This window comes from Asterias amurensis, chromosome 1, assembly GCF_032118995.1.
Source record: "Asterias amurensis chromosome 1, ASM3211899v1".
In the NCBI taxonomy this organism is placed as follows: Eukaryota; Metazoa; Echinodermata; class Asteroidea; order Forcipulatida; family Asteriidae; genus Asterias; species Asterias amurensis.
In genome coordinates this window covers 15,686,666-15,703,061 of record NC_092648.1, presented here as the reverse complement: position 1 = coordinate 15,703,061, position 16,396 = coordinate 15,686,666, and the positions used below count along the sequence as shown (strand labels likewise).

The 16,396-nt window shown below is 38.1% G+C and overlaps 1 protein-coding gene across 3 annotated transcripts in view; it reads left to right on the top strand.

Annotated features, from left to right (window-relative positions):
• The window catches only part of LOC139947296 (serine/threonine-protein phosphatase 2A 56 kDa regulatory subunit delta isoform-like), a 59,077-nt gene extending 44,972 nt beyond the window's left edge, over positions 1–14,105 (top strand). For 2 of the 3 annotated variants that reach the window (XM_071945194.1, XM_071945200.1), the window contains exons 10-17: positions 812–865; positions 1,920–1,970; positions 2,478–2,597; positions 3,123–3,250; positions 3,680–3,781; positions 4,880–4,952; positions 7,168–7,278; positions 7,520–14,105. In XM_071945194.1, coding sequence (XP_071801295.1) covers positions 812–865; positions 1,920–1,970; positions 2,478–2,597; positions 3,123–3,250; positions 3,680–3,781; positions 4,880–4,952; positions 7,168–7,278; positions 7,520–7,657 — 777 coding nt within the window. In that variant the 3' untranslated portion in view covers positions 7,658–14,105. The remainder of the gene's footprint in view (positions 1–811; positions 866–1,919; positions 1,971–2,477; positions 2,598–3,122; positions 3,251–3,679; positions 3,782–4,879; positions 4,953–7,167; positions 7,279–7,519) is intronic. The other variant, XM_071945208.1, reaches the window with a different exon arrangement.
• Positions 14,106–16,396: the final 2,291 nt, after the last annotated feature.

The window sequence follows — 16,396 nt, the reverse complement described above, 5'->3', positions numbered from 1 at the left end:
GGGAATGATGTTAATCTGCTCCGGACGTTCTTATTAGAGAAGGCCAGTTGAAATATTCCTTCTAGGATATCTTCTGCTCTGATGTGGGACTAATTATTTTCAAATTATTTAACAACTCTTTGATTTGGTATTTTGGACAGGAAATGTTCTGTTATTTATAGATTTAGGTTGTTTTCACTGAAATCTGTAAGCAGACTGTGTTTCCTCAGGGGATGGTTGAAGGTTTATGTTTTGCTACAAAATGGCAAAACATTGGCCCTAATGAGCCATTGTGTGTGATCATTGGATGAAATGGCATCTCTCTTTGAAGAGGTTATGCAACGATGGTTCTTAACAAGTGTTGTTTGCTGAGCAGTCTAGGTCACCAGACTCAAGTTACGCTGTTGTTGGCAGCAGAGTGTGGGTTCGAATCCTTGTCTTGACACATGTGTCTTTGAGTATGGCACTCAACTATCATTGCTTCGTCCTTCAGATGGGCCGTAGGTACTGTGTGTTGTGTGCAGCACGAAAGAGCCCAGAACGCTGTTGCTTCTGGTATGGTGTGGCAGCAATTGCTCCCTCGTGCTTCCCTAGTTGGGACTTTGATGCATCACATAATCATTCCTTCTCAACAAATTTCTCAGCCGTTTGTTTCGATTTGTTCTAGCACTTGATTACTTTATTAATAGATATCGTCACCAATTACACACACCAAAAAGTCCCCTGCAGCAAAAATGTATGGGGCATTTTTTCAGCATCATTCAATGAATACATTTTTATTTTGTTTTTCTTTCCCTCTGTTTGTCCTCTTCTCCCCCCTTCCAAACTACAGTTAGCGTATTGTGTTGTGCAGTTCTTAGAAAAGGACCCGAGTTTAACAGAAAAAGTGAGTTAATGCATTTTTCATTCATTTATTCATTCGTTCATTCATTTAGGCTTATTATTATTCAAGGGCTTAAATTGGCATAATTAAAAATTAAAAAAATGCACCTGTTTTTTTTGCCTTGTCGATTTTTAATTTTGAACAAGGATTTTTGTGCAAAGAGAGATCTATAGATAGATACTAGATGGGTTATTTGTCCGCATCATCAACAAGTACAGAAATTTAGCTTCCATTGGCTGTAATTACAAATGTACATACAAAAAAAAAAACTTCTGGACAACGACCTTTTGGATAATCATTTTCGTGTAGCCAACATAAAAAAATGTTGAATAAAAATAGAATCGATGGACATAAATACAACAAATAATCACTTAGACTCTTGGTTTTAACCAAACATCTCTGGTTGGCATGGTTGATCGAATGCTAGCAAGACACTCAACCATGTAAATAACATGTTGTGTCATAGTTCAACATTTTCTGTAAACTTTTTATCAGAAGAAAATACATCCTATGATTGGATGCTATGTTTCCAACAAACTCAATACTGTTTTTGAATTGTTGTGTAATATAAGTGCAAACTTTGTCTTTGCATTTATGGCTTCCAATAGTTTCCAGCCAATAGTTGGCAAAAACTTATGCTGTGATATAGAATAGTAAGGTCTACACTGTTTTTACAGCTGTGAATCTTTTTTTTTTTTCTTTTAAATTTCTACTCGAATAGATGTTATGACATTTGCATACATTGATTATTCACTGCGGCTAACAAACATAAACCGCAGCATTTCTCAGATAGCGTTAAGAAATGCTTTGTTTGTTTGGGGTGTTTTGGTTTTGGGTTTTTCTTTTTTCAGTTTATACTCCAAGTAGATCCCATGACATTTAGGTGCAATGCTTACTCACTGCGGCTAACACACATGGACTTCAGCATTTCTCAGATAGCCTAAAGGAAGCAAGATCCATTACACCTTCCAGGCTATCATTACAAGAAGGTTGAACAGAACTATTGGAATGTAATGATGATACTAACTCCGGTGTATGTCTCTGCATTTCTTTACAGGTTTTAAAGCTACTGTTGAAATTCTGGCCAAAAGTGCACAGCCCGAAAGAGGTAAGGCATGGTTTTGTTTGAGAATGGCAGGAAAGTAAATTATGATGGGGTAAAATGAATGCTGTGATTAATTTCAACACTTTTTTGGGGGGTGGGTGACGATTGAGTGGAGGTTTGAGTTTGCCTGTGCGCAAGTGGGACTAGGGACTAAGGGTCTTTCACACAAGACAATTTTTGGAGGGAACCAACTGCAGTGCATGCTACAGTAAACATTAGTAAACATGAGTCCTTTTTTGGAACATTGTCTTTTGATCCCCATGAAAAATAGATGAGCGTTCAATTGCGAGTGACTTTGCCTGGAACTGGTTGCCTGTAAATTGTGTGACATGGCGGGAGAAGCGTAGACGCCGAGTGTATTAAATCATAGGAGTCTACCATTGAATTTTTTTTTCCCAAACACATGAGCAACCCTTTTCAATGAAAGTTGTACAGTAAATCTAATGACACGTCTCTTAAATCAATGTAATTGAGTTAACTTCAACCTTCCAATTCAACTTTCTCTTGCAGGTGATGTTCCTGAATGAACTAGAAGAAATTTTGGATGTGATCGAGCCAACTGAATTCAACAAGGTCATTGAGCCTCTGTTCCAACAGCTCTCAAAGTGTGTCTCAAGCCCTCACTTCCAGGTACTGTAAACTGTTCCTCCTGTTTTCATGAGCGTTGAGCATCTACGTATATTTTCTTAAACGTTCTACTTGTATTTTGCTAAATGTTGAAACTGAACATGTGACCTCCGGTTTAAATCTGAGCTAAAAGCTGATCTGTGAAAGAAGCAAAGGTCAATTCACTTTCCTGGATCGACCATGATGAAAAGTAGAATACCAAAGCAATTCTTCACAGTCACAAAACCACAAAGCAAAGGCGTGGCAGCGGGTTTGCTTTCAAAGCAAAATGTAAAGCACGTTCGAAGGTATTGAAGTAGATTGAAAATAATGTATTACATTTTGCAGGGGATTAAGATAGGACAGTTTCACCAAACGGATTTTATCATGGTTCTATAGTTTAACAGCTAAATGTTCAAAACCTAGTTTTCATTTTTTGTAAACAACTTTTTTTCTTCTTCAAAAGATTGTCATAGCCGATGGAGGTGTTTCCCTAGTTTTGGAACCATATTCTGGATTTTTGTTTTTCTTTTCTCATTGACTGGACAGGTCGCAGAGAGGGCGCTATACTATTGGAATAATGAATACATAATGAGCCTTATAAGTGATAACGCCGCAGCCATTCTACCGATCATGTTCCCGTCCCTCTACAAGAACTCCAAAGCTCACTGGAACAAGTAAGCATTAGAAATATCCACCCTTCAGATACAAACTGCTTCTGGAGAATTTGCTCTCAATGTTAATCTGCTTAGCTGTTACAAACGGTGATTAGTGGTGTAACCAAATATTGTGCTGTGTTGGGGGGGGGGGGGGCGGCAAAGACATATATTGGGCTTGTTGATGTGTTGAACCATTCATTTCTGCATTTATTTGACTAACATTTTAATTTATTAGGCCATTGAACCAAGAAAGAAAACATACAGGCAGTGAAAAATGATATAAACTGTATATGGGATGCATTAAAAGCTCTCGCGCTATAATAGATGTTAAATTTGCATCGGGTTCTCAACGCTGTCAAAAATACAGCAAATGGAGAGCGGTTGTGTGTTTTTTTGCTGGTCTCTGTCTCAGTCTAATGCTTTTTATTGCCTTGTTTTGTTTGATAGGACTATACATGGGCTGATCTACAATGCACTGAAGCTGTTTATGGAAATGAATCAAAAACTCTTTGATGAATGCTCGCAGAAGTACAAACAGGAGAGACAAAAGTGAGTACAGTGGGTGGTTGTTACTGCTTACTGCTTACTGCTTACTGCTTACTGCTTACTGCTTACTGCTTACTGCTTACTTGTTTAAGTCGAGTGGTGTCCTCAAACCACGATGGTTCCCCTAAGCCTTCCTGTCCCCCATTGCCGACTAGAAATCTGTTGATTCAAGTCCCGCATCCATTTTGAGAATGTCAGTGTAAAGTTAGTGCCGGTCTACCAGGTTTCCTCCCTCCCATGCTTAGGGGTCCACAGAACAATATTCATGTATATCTCCTGCAATATTTGAAACCATTACAAGCCTTGAAATAACCCATGGTACCCACAGGAATTGACAGGATGCCCCTTGCTTTTGCTGTGGTGCCCTTTGCAAAGTTCTAATACAAATTGGATTTTTCCTCATAGAAGTGCCCCTTACCAGAGCAAAATTGCTGAGCCCCTTCAAGAGCGAAATTCAAGGCCTCCATTACTGACTGCTGTACGGTACCAGGCCTGGAAATTCATTGTAAAATCTTAAAGTCTATGGGAAACTTTTAAGAGGCACCAAGGCCAAAACCAGGGGCAAAAGAGGCCATGGCATCTGTGTAATTCTAGGCCTGCTGTAGGCCTGGCATTACTAAAAACATGAGCACTGATTTCCATGTGTTGTTATTATACTGATTGATCTCTGTATGAACAATGCCTACTGCTTCGCAGTTTGGCCTTGTTCTTTCTACTTTGTTTATTTCGATCTCTTTCTGCATTATCCTTCAAAGGTTATTTCCTAAAGGCATTATTCAGCTCTCTACATGCTTCCTTTTGGGAGAACTACTAACATGTTTTTTTTATTGATTACCATATATCAATGTACTAATTGTTGAGTGAGTGGAAATAAATGTATTAATTGGTTGAATGATTGATAACATGTTCTTTACAGGATTTGAGCTGGGTGGTGTAATGGGAGCTTAGTAAATGCTCTAGAACGCCATTAACTCATTTGTAGAAATGTGAAACAAAAATAATAACTCCTACTTTCCTCTATTTTATCATTGGAACACTCCCATCTTTGTCATATTATTTGCTTCTTGATGTTAATTATAAAAATGTTTTTCTTACCAACAGTGAGAAAGACAAGTTAAAAAAGAGGAATGAAGCTTGGATAAAGATGGAGGACGTTGCAAAAAGAAATCCAATGGTGAGTGGGTTATTTTACTTGAAGTGGTGGCGACTAAACAGATGTGCCATGGCCTGGCAGTCAAGTTCATCTAGGATGGGTGCAGAAGATTTTCAAATCAAAATTTTGAAGCTGAACCATTTTTATATGCATGGTGAAAAAGTGCATAAATAATGGAAGTATTGTTCCGACCATCTGGATGGAAAGTACAGGCATGATATTTTTCCCACTTAAAGGGAAGGTACACGTTTGGTAATTACTCAAAACAAGTATTACCTTAAAAACTAACTTGGTAACGAGCATTGGAGAGCTGTTGATAGTATAAAACATTGTGGGAAACAACTCCCTCTGAAGTAACAAAGTTTTTGAGAAAGAGGTAATTTCTCACTAAAATATTAAAAGACTTCTAGCTAGAAGTCTTTTATTCCTATCTGAAAGCACACAAATTTGTCAAACAAGGGTGTTTTTTCTTTCATATTTTTCTCGCAACTTTGATGACCGATTGAGCCGAAATTTTCACAGGCTTGTTATTTTTGGCTTATGATAGGATACACCAAGTGAGAACACTGGTCTTTGACAATTACCAATCGTGTACAGTGCCTTCAAGTCAAAAAAAATCTTTGAAGCATCTGCACATGTAGGCCAGCCTTTTCACTCAAGAACATTTTCATGGGCAAAATGTAATGCCCGAAAATTCTTCCAAAATGTGTATGGTTTGTGGTACCCAGTGCTTAGTAGAGGATTCAAACTGGTCTCTCGCCACTGTACAAAGCAGTTAATTCAACTGGACACAATTTCATAGAGCTGCTTAACAGCCAATTTTATGCTTACTATGCGATTTTCCATTTCATAGCTAACTGCAAGCACACACCAAGGCATGCTAACATTCCGGTGCTTTCCGCATCAAAACAAATTACAGTTACAGTTACAAATTCAGGGTGAACGTGCTAGCTTGCAGCCTAAATTTTTTCGCCAACCTGCAAATTACGCTTAAAACAGATTTATCAGCGATGGTTAGCGCAAGAATTTGCTTATTGTTAAGCAGCACTATGAAATTGGCCCTTGCTCTAGAATATAGGGGTAATGGGTTAGAATCCCACCTGAGCTCCCTATAATTTATTATTTCCACAAGACTCTCAAAGCACAAGGTTAATGTGTGCAGCAATCAGTGTAGTTGTAAACAAAAATAATCCTACGAAAATCTTTAAGCTTGTGTGAGATTTGAGGCATTGCATGGTGAGGTTTAATGAGAATTTGGTTTGCGGTAACACCATGTACATGTATATAACTATTTGCGGCAGTGAAGTTAATAACGAGAACTCCCCTCGATCCACTCGGTGAAAGTAGTAATGCGGGCTGATTTCCTACCTTTCACAACGGTAGTACGGCAGGACAGCTCTTTATACAACTGAGAAGTCTTCTGTAAAAATCTACTCCTCAGCAGTATAATAAACAGCAAAACAAAGTCACAAAAAACATAACCTACCTAAAAGTACGTTCTTCAAATGGTGTTACTGCAAACCAAATATAATGTTGAAGCTTGTTGACGTTCCAAGGTGGTCATGGTTTTGATCATTGAATTTGTAAATCCGTGTCGTGACTACTGGCTCTGTAACTTGTCATAAATTTGTTTCAAAGTGTGTCCAGAAACTTGTGAAATCAGTCCAAACTTGCTCAGGTCACCTTCCAGAACAATGCAGTTTTTAATCAATGTTTTCAGTTACATTATGCACCATACATAAAAACTGAACCTTGGTAAAGAATCTCCAATCAGAGTATGAACCAAAAAACACAGCAGCTTTGTAAAGAGTTTCCCCAACCCTTTTCACACCCTTCTAATAACTTAAATCAGGCCTGGAATTTCATCTCTGAAAGGGCAAGGCCATTTTGCAAAGGGCACTTCCACCGCAAAATTTTGAAGTCTGTTAGGAACTTTTGAAAGGGCATCAATGCCAAGACCAGGGCAGTAAAGGCAATTGCCTCTGTGTAATTCCAGCCCTGTCTGTTTATCCCTACCCAGGCCTGGAATTACACGTCCCTGGTCTTGGTGCCCCTTCAAAAGTTTCCCATTGCACTTTAGATTTTCCAATAGATGTGCTCTTTGCAAAATAAAAATGAACGACCTTGCCCTTTTAAAGATGAAATTTCATGCTTGCCCTCCCAATCATCCCATTCCATCTGATTTTGCAAGACGGCATTTTTTTTTTCTTCTCTCTTGTGTCGTTCCACACTGTAGTTTGAACGCTTGTCCAATGATTTCCATGACGATAACAGTCGTATGGAGGTAGACATTGACGACGAGGTCTATGAAGGTGACTTGAACAAGGACATTGGAAAGGAAGCAAAGGTAACCATGGTAACGGCATTAAGTCTTGAGCCTTTATCTGTCCTTAAAGAGACAGCTTAAGGAATCGTTTGCTGTGAAAACAAAACTAGCTTTAAAGACTAATCGTATCTGATAAGCATGAAATAGGCTATAGGCTATAGGCATAATAGGCAAAGAGTGATTTCAGAACAAAATTGATGCATGAATGATTGAGGTAGTATTATTTCATCATCATGATAATTTTCTATTCCAATTCCCACAGGCCCCAATAGCAAAGAAGGAAACCAAGCAGCTTATAAGAAGAAAGTCTGAACTTCCCCACGATGCGTACACGATGAGGGCGCTAACCACACACAAACGGACTGAAGACTACCTAGTCTCCTCTCAAGAGACTAGTTGAAGGTGCACTAACAAAGTGTAATTTAAGCAAAACTAAAGTAGTACCGACGAAGAAAAACAAAAAAGCCTAAAAAAAAATAATTAAAAGACTCAAATATCATTTAAATTTGAAGTTGTATCATAGCGTACTATATAAATAGTTAATGCAAACAAATTTGCTTGTTGCAGCCATTAAGTTGGACATCTCCCCCTTTTTGACTGTTCGGCAACGTTCAATGTGATATTTTTAAAGCTATTTTGTGTATGGTTGTTGATAATTGCATTATTATTTTTAGGGAGGGAATTTAATTTTGTTTGGGAAGCAGCCATGATCTGCTTTATCGTTTGTTATTACATTGGATAACAAAACACCTGTAGTTTATTTCATTAGTAGATGTCAGTTCATTTGGACACCCGACGTCATTCAAATCGGGAAAAAAAAAAGAGTTTGCACTCCGGAGTAATTTGATACTTGGACCAACCTTGTTGCCAGTGGTGCATGCTCTTGCTGCGCCATTTTTCCACCCCAGAATGCCTTACTCGAACATAAACCTGGTAGTGTGACTTTGAAATATCCATTTTAGCCTTTGAGACAGACTCTGCTAGGTTCAAAATGTCTGGCCATTTACTTTCTTTTGCATTTTAAATATCAAACTATATGGATATTTTAATAAGTCCTGTGGCCGACCCACTGTACGAGTGCGCTCAAAATTGTAGCCCTCAAAAGAGGCATGAGGTCATGGAGCAATGGGTACCCCAGGTTCTTTGATCTTATGACATATCTATAACTGTCTGCGCGTTTGAGTGACCGTGTACAAACACGGTTTACTTGAGGTTGCGTCAAAATACTCACATTTTGACATGCTCTAAGCAGCCTCCAAGCACTTTCACAAGCTTGAGGGCAGAACTGTCACTTTCAGCAACTAATCGGCTTGGTTTTTAAATGCTTCCCTTCCAGGGGTTAGTGAGGAGAGGTATTGATACTGCTCTGAGTTGGGACAAGACTTTATTCAGACTGGTGCCTTTCAAGTAGAATACTTGCTTTGTTTGTCAACTTTGTTTTAAAAGTGTTATTGCCTTCTGTTGCTTGGAGAAGATATACAACATTGGCGGACTTTGTTTCAATTAGTTTATCTGGTTTGGAATTTCGGTCGTTTCTCAAATGTTTCTTAGTCTTTAACGGAGAAAATGTTGATATCGCAATGTGTCATTGTGGTGTTGGAATGTACTCGTAGCATTTGGATGATTTTGGATGTGTGTTAAAAAACTTTTCTGTCGTGAGCCAATTTGCGTTTGTAGGAGGCATGCTGGCATGTCCTGAGTCAGTCTGTTATCTTTAGAAAGGGGTGTTGGGAGATACATAAAGACCCTTTACCCCTAGATAGGTATGGACAATTATAAGGACATGCAAACTCATCAAAACCAAGTTGTATTTGTATCTAGTGTTTGTGGAAATCCTGGGGAAGCTGAATTAGCTTTTGTAAAAAATAAAACTGATGAGAAAAAAGCAGGAGGTGTACATGTATCATTGTTGAAAAAAAATGTTTGAGTCAATGAATATGATAACATTAGGTAAATTTATATATCTATTTTAATACTGTACCAGTCAGCACTAGTTCATGCTTAGCAAAATGCACACAACGTTCAGGGTACTTGGGGGGTGATCAAAAATAAAACAAGAAACGTGTCTGTTCAACAACAATAAAGGAAGAAGTGTAGGCTCAGAATTTTATTTTTGAGAGGGCAAGGCTTCTTTCGTTTCGCTAAGGGCACTTCCATTTGAAAGTTGTTTATGGGGAACTGTTACAGGGGCACCAAGGCCGAGAACAGGGGCAACAGAATCAAAGGTCCTCATGCGCTCTGTGTATTGCCATGACTTGCAATTACGTTTTTCATAACTTCTCCCTCAAAAGTGGAACTATGTTTTGTCTGAAACTTTAGAACACTATCCATTAGATATTCTACAGCATGTGTCTTCTTGAAAATAGCAAAATGTATCCAAATTATTAGCTATCATTGATTGACAGAGTTAAGTGTCACTTTACAGAGGTCCGGTACTGTCCACAAAAGTTGCCTACAAAATGTAGTCTTGAATTTCTGTTAAAGCGCATTAAACAGGTACTGTCAATGTTCACCTTGCTGGTACTTTATATGGATGACGACTGTCGAGTGTAAAAGTATTTATTATGATTCACAAGATAGCACAAAAAATAAAACTGTCACCGTTTTTGTTGTTAACTACCATGTTGATTAGTAAGCAGTAGACAGTAGGTGTGTTTGTGTTCTGAAAGCGTTTCTAGATTCTAGCGATGTTCAAGATGCTTGTCTTAACATCAGAGATAGTGTCATTAAGCGATTAACATTCTCACTACCATGCCAATATTGACCCCCCCGTTCACATGATGTCATCATCACAATAATCATTGGTCGTGCCATTTTGGGAGTCAGTGTCCCTGTTTGTAACAAGCTTCTTAGACAAGGTAACGTACACTTGCACTCGCCTATAAGATCCTGTTCCCAATTTAACGAGTCAAAATATGACCAAAGTAGTTGACTACCCAAATAGTGGAAATGGTTGACATGCATTGCGAGGAGTTCTGCGCTGTGCAAGTGGTCAAAACCAGGAAAATGTGACCTTAACGCGATGCAACGTTAGTTGTTTACTTATGCGTTGTGCAAGGGGGTCAAAATCAGAAAAATGTGACCTTTTAAGCGATGCAACGTTAGTTGTTGAATCCTAAAATGGCCACATGTGGCATGCATGAGAGGGGTCGGTATATGTTAATTTTGTTTTCTTCCTCTATATATCACAAACAACGAATATATTTAAAGTACCGGGAAGGCTTGACAATGGCTTGTTGAAAACTTTTGCTTCGGGTTTTATATTTTGCTAAATGAAGTGGAAAGGGAGGGAAAATGTTGTGATTCAGAATATGTGCAGGAATGAAGAAATAGGCGATCGAAAAATCGTCTGAACCAGTCATGCTTATCTCGATTCACCATTTTTATCTCATTCATAAATTGATTGATCTTTAAATATTTAAATTTGCTTAAAATTGTATCATTCTTTTCTGACGTCTATGATTTGTTTTTGCCAAAACTGACATCTTTGTAGGTATTCAGCAGTTCTCTATCAATACAATGAGAGTTGATTTGTTTTACAAATGTGCAGGGTGTGGTACTAGAGGAGACTCAATGGCATTGGAAGATATTTTGTTATATCGGGAGAGTTTCAAAAAGAAAGAGCACAAAGGATTAACTCGGCCTCAAGAGCATTTTACTTTCAACAAAAAACTAAATATTTCTCCCCAAAAATGTCTGAAAGTCTGATCGTATTTTCTGTCATCTATAAGCAGAAATGATTTGAAATGATTTGCCTTTTTTATTTTATTTTATTTTATTTTATTTTATATAATCTATGAAATAAGTAATCAATGGCTTGCCTTAGTCCTTTCTGCTCAGAAGACTTGGTAGTGCTTCAATCGCCCTGTATTATGAAATTCCAAGAACTTTTCTGCCATAGTATCAGGTCAAGTTTCTAGAGATTCACATGGTTTGTACTATTGTACAACTACATAAAGCTCTTCTCCAAAAGTTGAAATTTCAGGTGAAAATTCTCTGGACTGATATCGCCTAAGAGTCGATTTATCAGAGAATGCCGGATACCAAAACAAATGGTATTCTACCTCTATTCATCCGGGAAACAATTGCATTGACTTAAGATTAACCAGTATTTTTTTTTATATAAAGATAACTAATTGTGTTTTGTGGCTTTAAATTGTAAAGCACATGTATTGGGGGAAATCAGCTTCATTATCTTTATTTGTGTGCATATTATATTTTGGTATAATTTTCAATCTTATGATAATTTAAATTTTCCAAAACAGATTTCAGTCCAAGAATGATCTATCTACAATTCAACAGACAGACAGTCTTGCAGTGATTAGATCTACGAAGTTTATCTGTTGTATACCACCTGGGCCCAATTTCCAAAAGACTATAAGCACAAAAACTTGCTAAAACCAGAATAGTATTGCTTAGCAGAATCAAGTTGGTGCCCGACTCAATTTTTGCTTAGCAAAGAAATATGTTAGGCACTATTTTCTGCTTAACAGCTTTATAAAATTTGGCCCAGGGTTCGGGTTTGGAAAGAAAATTTTCTTGGAATATTGCCTTTAGAATATGATTTAAATTTCAAGGTGCTGAATGCAAAGACATTTATTTCTGTACATAATCTATTTGCAATGTGTTTGTTTTGCCACCAGGCATGATTTCGCTATTAATCTTTAATGAAAGATATAAGCAAAGGTAGCCATGAAAAGACTGAAGGCAATGGATTGTTTAATACTAGGTACTGATAGTTGACTAGGCTTCCAAACGAGTTGTTCGAGCGAGTGCACCACTGTACATATATGTTGCTAGTCAGTGGTCAATCGCGGGTCGACTAAATGTGGGCACTCAAACTTGTTTGAAGCTGTAGCTACCTATTCCGATCAAGCCTTAGACTTTTTGAAAAAAAAAAAAAATCAATTTACAGTTTGATAACAATCAATTTTATTCTGAAAGCACACAGACAGTATTACCAATCATTCACACAATCGTTCTGTCTGATCAAAATAAAATAAATAGCGAGGGAAAGTCACCATTGTTTGCACAAAAACACTTGATGTAATTTTCACAAGTTGGTCTGGTGGTGTGTATTGTATTTTGGAAAACTAGAGGATAAGGATGAATTTACTCTTCCATAAATCATTGATATCATATTAATTTTAAAAATCATGTAGATAAGTTACATTTAGCTCACTTGGAGTTGTGTCACAAGAGGCAATGTACAGGCAACCATATCCAGGCAACTCATACATATTCAGTTTCCTAGTTATTTTCCTTGGGACAGTTGGTTAGAGCTAAAACAGTGTCTTGCTAAAACGGGGTTCTTGTTACATACTGTGTAGTTGGTTGCCTCCAACTTGCCCTGAAAATGCTGCCCTGTCTGACATGGCATTAAGGGGCATGCCCGAGAGGCAATTTACAGGCCACAAGTCCCAGGCACTCTCCATAAAAGAAAAGACAATCACATTTAAAAAAAATTCTTGGGAATCGTAAGATATTGTTTTGCTACCAAAGTAGTCCTATTGGTTGCCTCCAAGTTGCCTCACATGACAAGTCCTTAAAAGCTATAACAGAAAATGGTTTTGAACAAACGTGAAATTAAAGTTTTCACTAGGTGTTTCTTACTACTACTGTATTCTATTGATGTTTGACAATATTACTAAAGACTTGATGTTTTTATGTTCAAAAGCAAAAGTTTCTTTCTACCAAAGCAGAACTGTTTGATATTTTGTAACATCACCTTTTCACCAATTATTTTGTTGAGGGATTAATTTTGTGACCCTTTTTTTTTTGTTATGGAAATCATGCCTGTACGTAAAGCATGCCCTTCAGGGTATGTGATCGTTATCCCTTTTTTATATCATACCCTGTTGTGTGTTGAATGTGTATAAAATTAAAAACTTAATTGTAAACATACTGAGATAACAAATATTAATACCCAGAACAAAGGTCATTATATATTTCAAAAACGGAATGTGTTTTTGGTTTGTTTTTTCCCCAATGTACATGTAAAGTATCTTTTAATATCGCAAGGTATTAGAGAGTGAATTTTTTCAGAATTGTATTGTTTTGGGGCAAAATTATATATATACAGTGTAAATTGTTAGGAAGTGTTACCAATTGTGAGTATGATTATGCAAATTATGCTGTATGGATCTAGAAGTCCACATTGAATGTAACAGTCAATTTGATTGGATGCCTACACCGGGACTCTTCCATTGTTGGTAAGAGGGGAGAATCACCATCACCTGTTTAGCCAGTAGTTGTCATGTACGAGGTAGATATGTACATGTAGATATAATAAAGCTGAAAAATTTGTGAATAGGGTAAAAAAGAACCACGATATTTAGCAACAATTAGAATTATGCCGTTTCACATGTGAATAATGTCATCTTTTATTTTCAAAGCAACTGAGAGCGATCAAGTCCAAGTCACATAGGCCCCGATAACGAGAACAAAAACAACAATAAAAATACACGCCCTGGATTGGTTGAATAAGCGTATTCTGCGTGGAGCAATTCAACCAATCGAGAGCGTGTATTTTTATCACTCTCGTTTTCTTTATCGAGGCCTTTGTGACCGGGCCTAAACAGACTGTAGATCAAAAATTATCTCGGATACTATAAATAGCTAACTTAAAAGCTGTATTTGGGGTCTATTTTAAAAACAAAATTTATTCAATCTTGATTCATTTTACTTCTAAAGCATCACTTATGCCTGTAACACATTGGGTTGAGTCTAAACCTGAGTTGATTATGAGTATTGTCCCATTAGAGGTTTATGTAAAGTGAATACTATGCCTTACTGTACAGTCAGTTGGATTATGTAATAAATGAATACCTCGGAGTGCTACCAGTAACGGGACTTTGTCTTACCTATTTTTGTTCCTCTTTATTTTTTAAAAACTGTCAGTTCTGATACATTTTTTAGTGTAATTTTATCAAAATAGTTTTAATCCACAGAGTTGTTACAACTCGGTTGCCTTTTTGCTTTGAAAAAGTTGACATAGTGAAAGTGGACCAACCATGTTTGGCAGTTTGAACTTTAATCCTAGATGAGCAATGTCACATGGTGTTAAAACAAAACGGTGTGATGGACTTTCTTTGTTCATCTTGTATGTGGGGTGGAGGGAGGTATTTTGTCTTGTCTTCATCTTATTCTTAAGCTTGATGCTGAACAAGATGTACATCATGGGTCTACTTACCATATAAGCATAGAATCGGCGCTTACGAAAGCAGGGAATTCTGTGCTTACGGCAAGCATACATTTATGTCATGGGTTGTCGGCAAATTTTGGCTTCTGCGTGTGCGAACTTCACGTTACTAGGCATTCTAGGGGAATCATGGTCAGAAGTGCAGAATTCGACGGTACGCAGAGCTATGAAATTGGGCCCTGATGTCACACTTTAAGGATCAGGAATAACCTGGTTCCTGCCAGGTGTACCTTTGACGTTTGTACCTTATATGTCATGATATGCACACACTCTTTTGACTTAAGCCCGGTTTATATTTCTGCGAATGCGAAGCGAATGTTGACATCACAAATTCGCAACGAATAATTCGCAGCAGTTGAACTGTACTCTACTCACTTGCGAATATCGCTGAGAAAGGAGGGTTGTGATGTCAAATGCATGTAAAGTTCGCTTCGCATGAAGTATGAACCGGGCTTTATGCTTGCAAGACAGGTGTCCGTCTCTGTGATCCCGACCTGTCTAAACTCTCTTTATAGGGGACCAGTCTTAACAAGACTTTACCCAAACATCTTACGTCACACTTCTATAAGGTTTATTGCGATTCAGAACCGCAATGCATTATGGGTAGGCAGCAGAAGAGGCATTTGCTGCCATGGTGTATCTCGTGCGCATGCAGTTCAACAGCAATTGTGTCTGCCCGGACACATTTGCATATGCAGTTGTGTCCGCCCCCATGCAAAACCGTCCTTGCAGTAAATTAAACGCCCTTACACACATACATACATACATACACACACAAATGTTTTATATACCGTCATTTCATCAAGACCACAACGTTTTGTGAAACAAATAAACGATGAGACAAAATGCAAGTCCTTGGTCGACGGAACAAGTTCGCTGGGTATTCGCTGCAATCATAAAATACATGAATATTCATGCTGCATATATGTAGGTTCAGTCAGTGCATGCACGCTCGCTTACGCGCGCACATACATGTACAGTCTCCTATGTACATGTTCACTGGACTGTTTTGCATAGCCCCGGACACGATTGCATAATGCAAAAGTGTCCGGGTGAGCAGACAGTATTGCATGGAGGACACTATTGCATCTGACACCGGCCTTTAGAGCCTGGCAGTTCTGCAATAATGTACTTTGACCTTGCCTGTCATAATATTTAGTGTTCTTAACACTGCATCCGAAGTGTGGACCTGAGAACAATAGACCGATCCATTATGCCCCGCCTCCTTACCAGTTGACCAATCACAGCCGGGAAACCCGATCACCATTAGTGTAAAGATCACCAAACGGTTCAAATGGTGATCAGATTTCGCGGTTGTGATTGGTCAATGGTAATTGGGCCTGGCTTAATGGATCGGTGTATTACAACACTGTGTGGACTTACACACGTGCTCACAGTGATTTTTACATCATTGATTAATAGGATTTTCCTCAATAGTACAAAATAAAAGAATGTCCACAGGTAGAGAGACTATTAGCTGCATGTATTACCACTTTCATTCTCTAATTCTTGCGTTATGCTATGCTGAAAAAGTTGTTACATTCAAGAGCCATTCTGAGTGTTGTCTTTCAGTGCCTGCATTAAAAAATGGGTTAGTGACGAGAGGGAACCCTACGCCTGCTGAGACGCCCCTTGCCCTCTTTTTTGCTTCATCCTTCCTTGGATGAAGCCCTCCTCCAGCAATTTCCATTGTCTTCCAGTCACTTGGTCTTTCTTCCTCTTTTGTCGTCCTCTTCTCCTGCCTATCAATGGGTCATAAGTTGCCATTTTGTGTTAGTCTCTTGGTCCATCTAAAAGTCTTGTTTAGCACAAAAAAACTCTTGTTTAGCACAGAAAACGTTTCGTGATATCCTCATTTGCAAGCCTGGTGACGCATCGCGCGCCGAACATTGTTTTTCGCGCGCGCGTTTTAACAACAAACCTATTCATGTGGTGGCT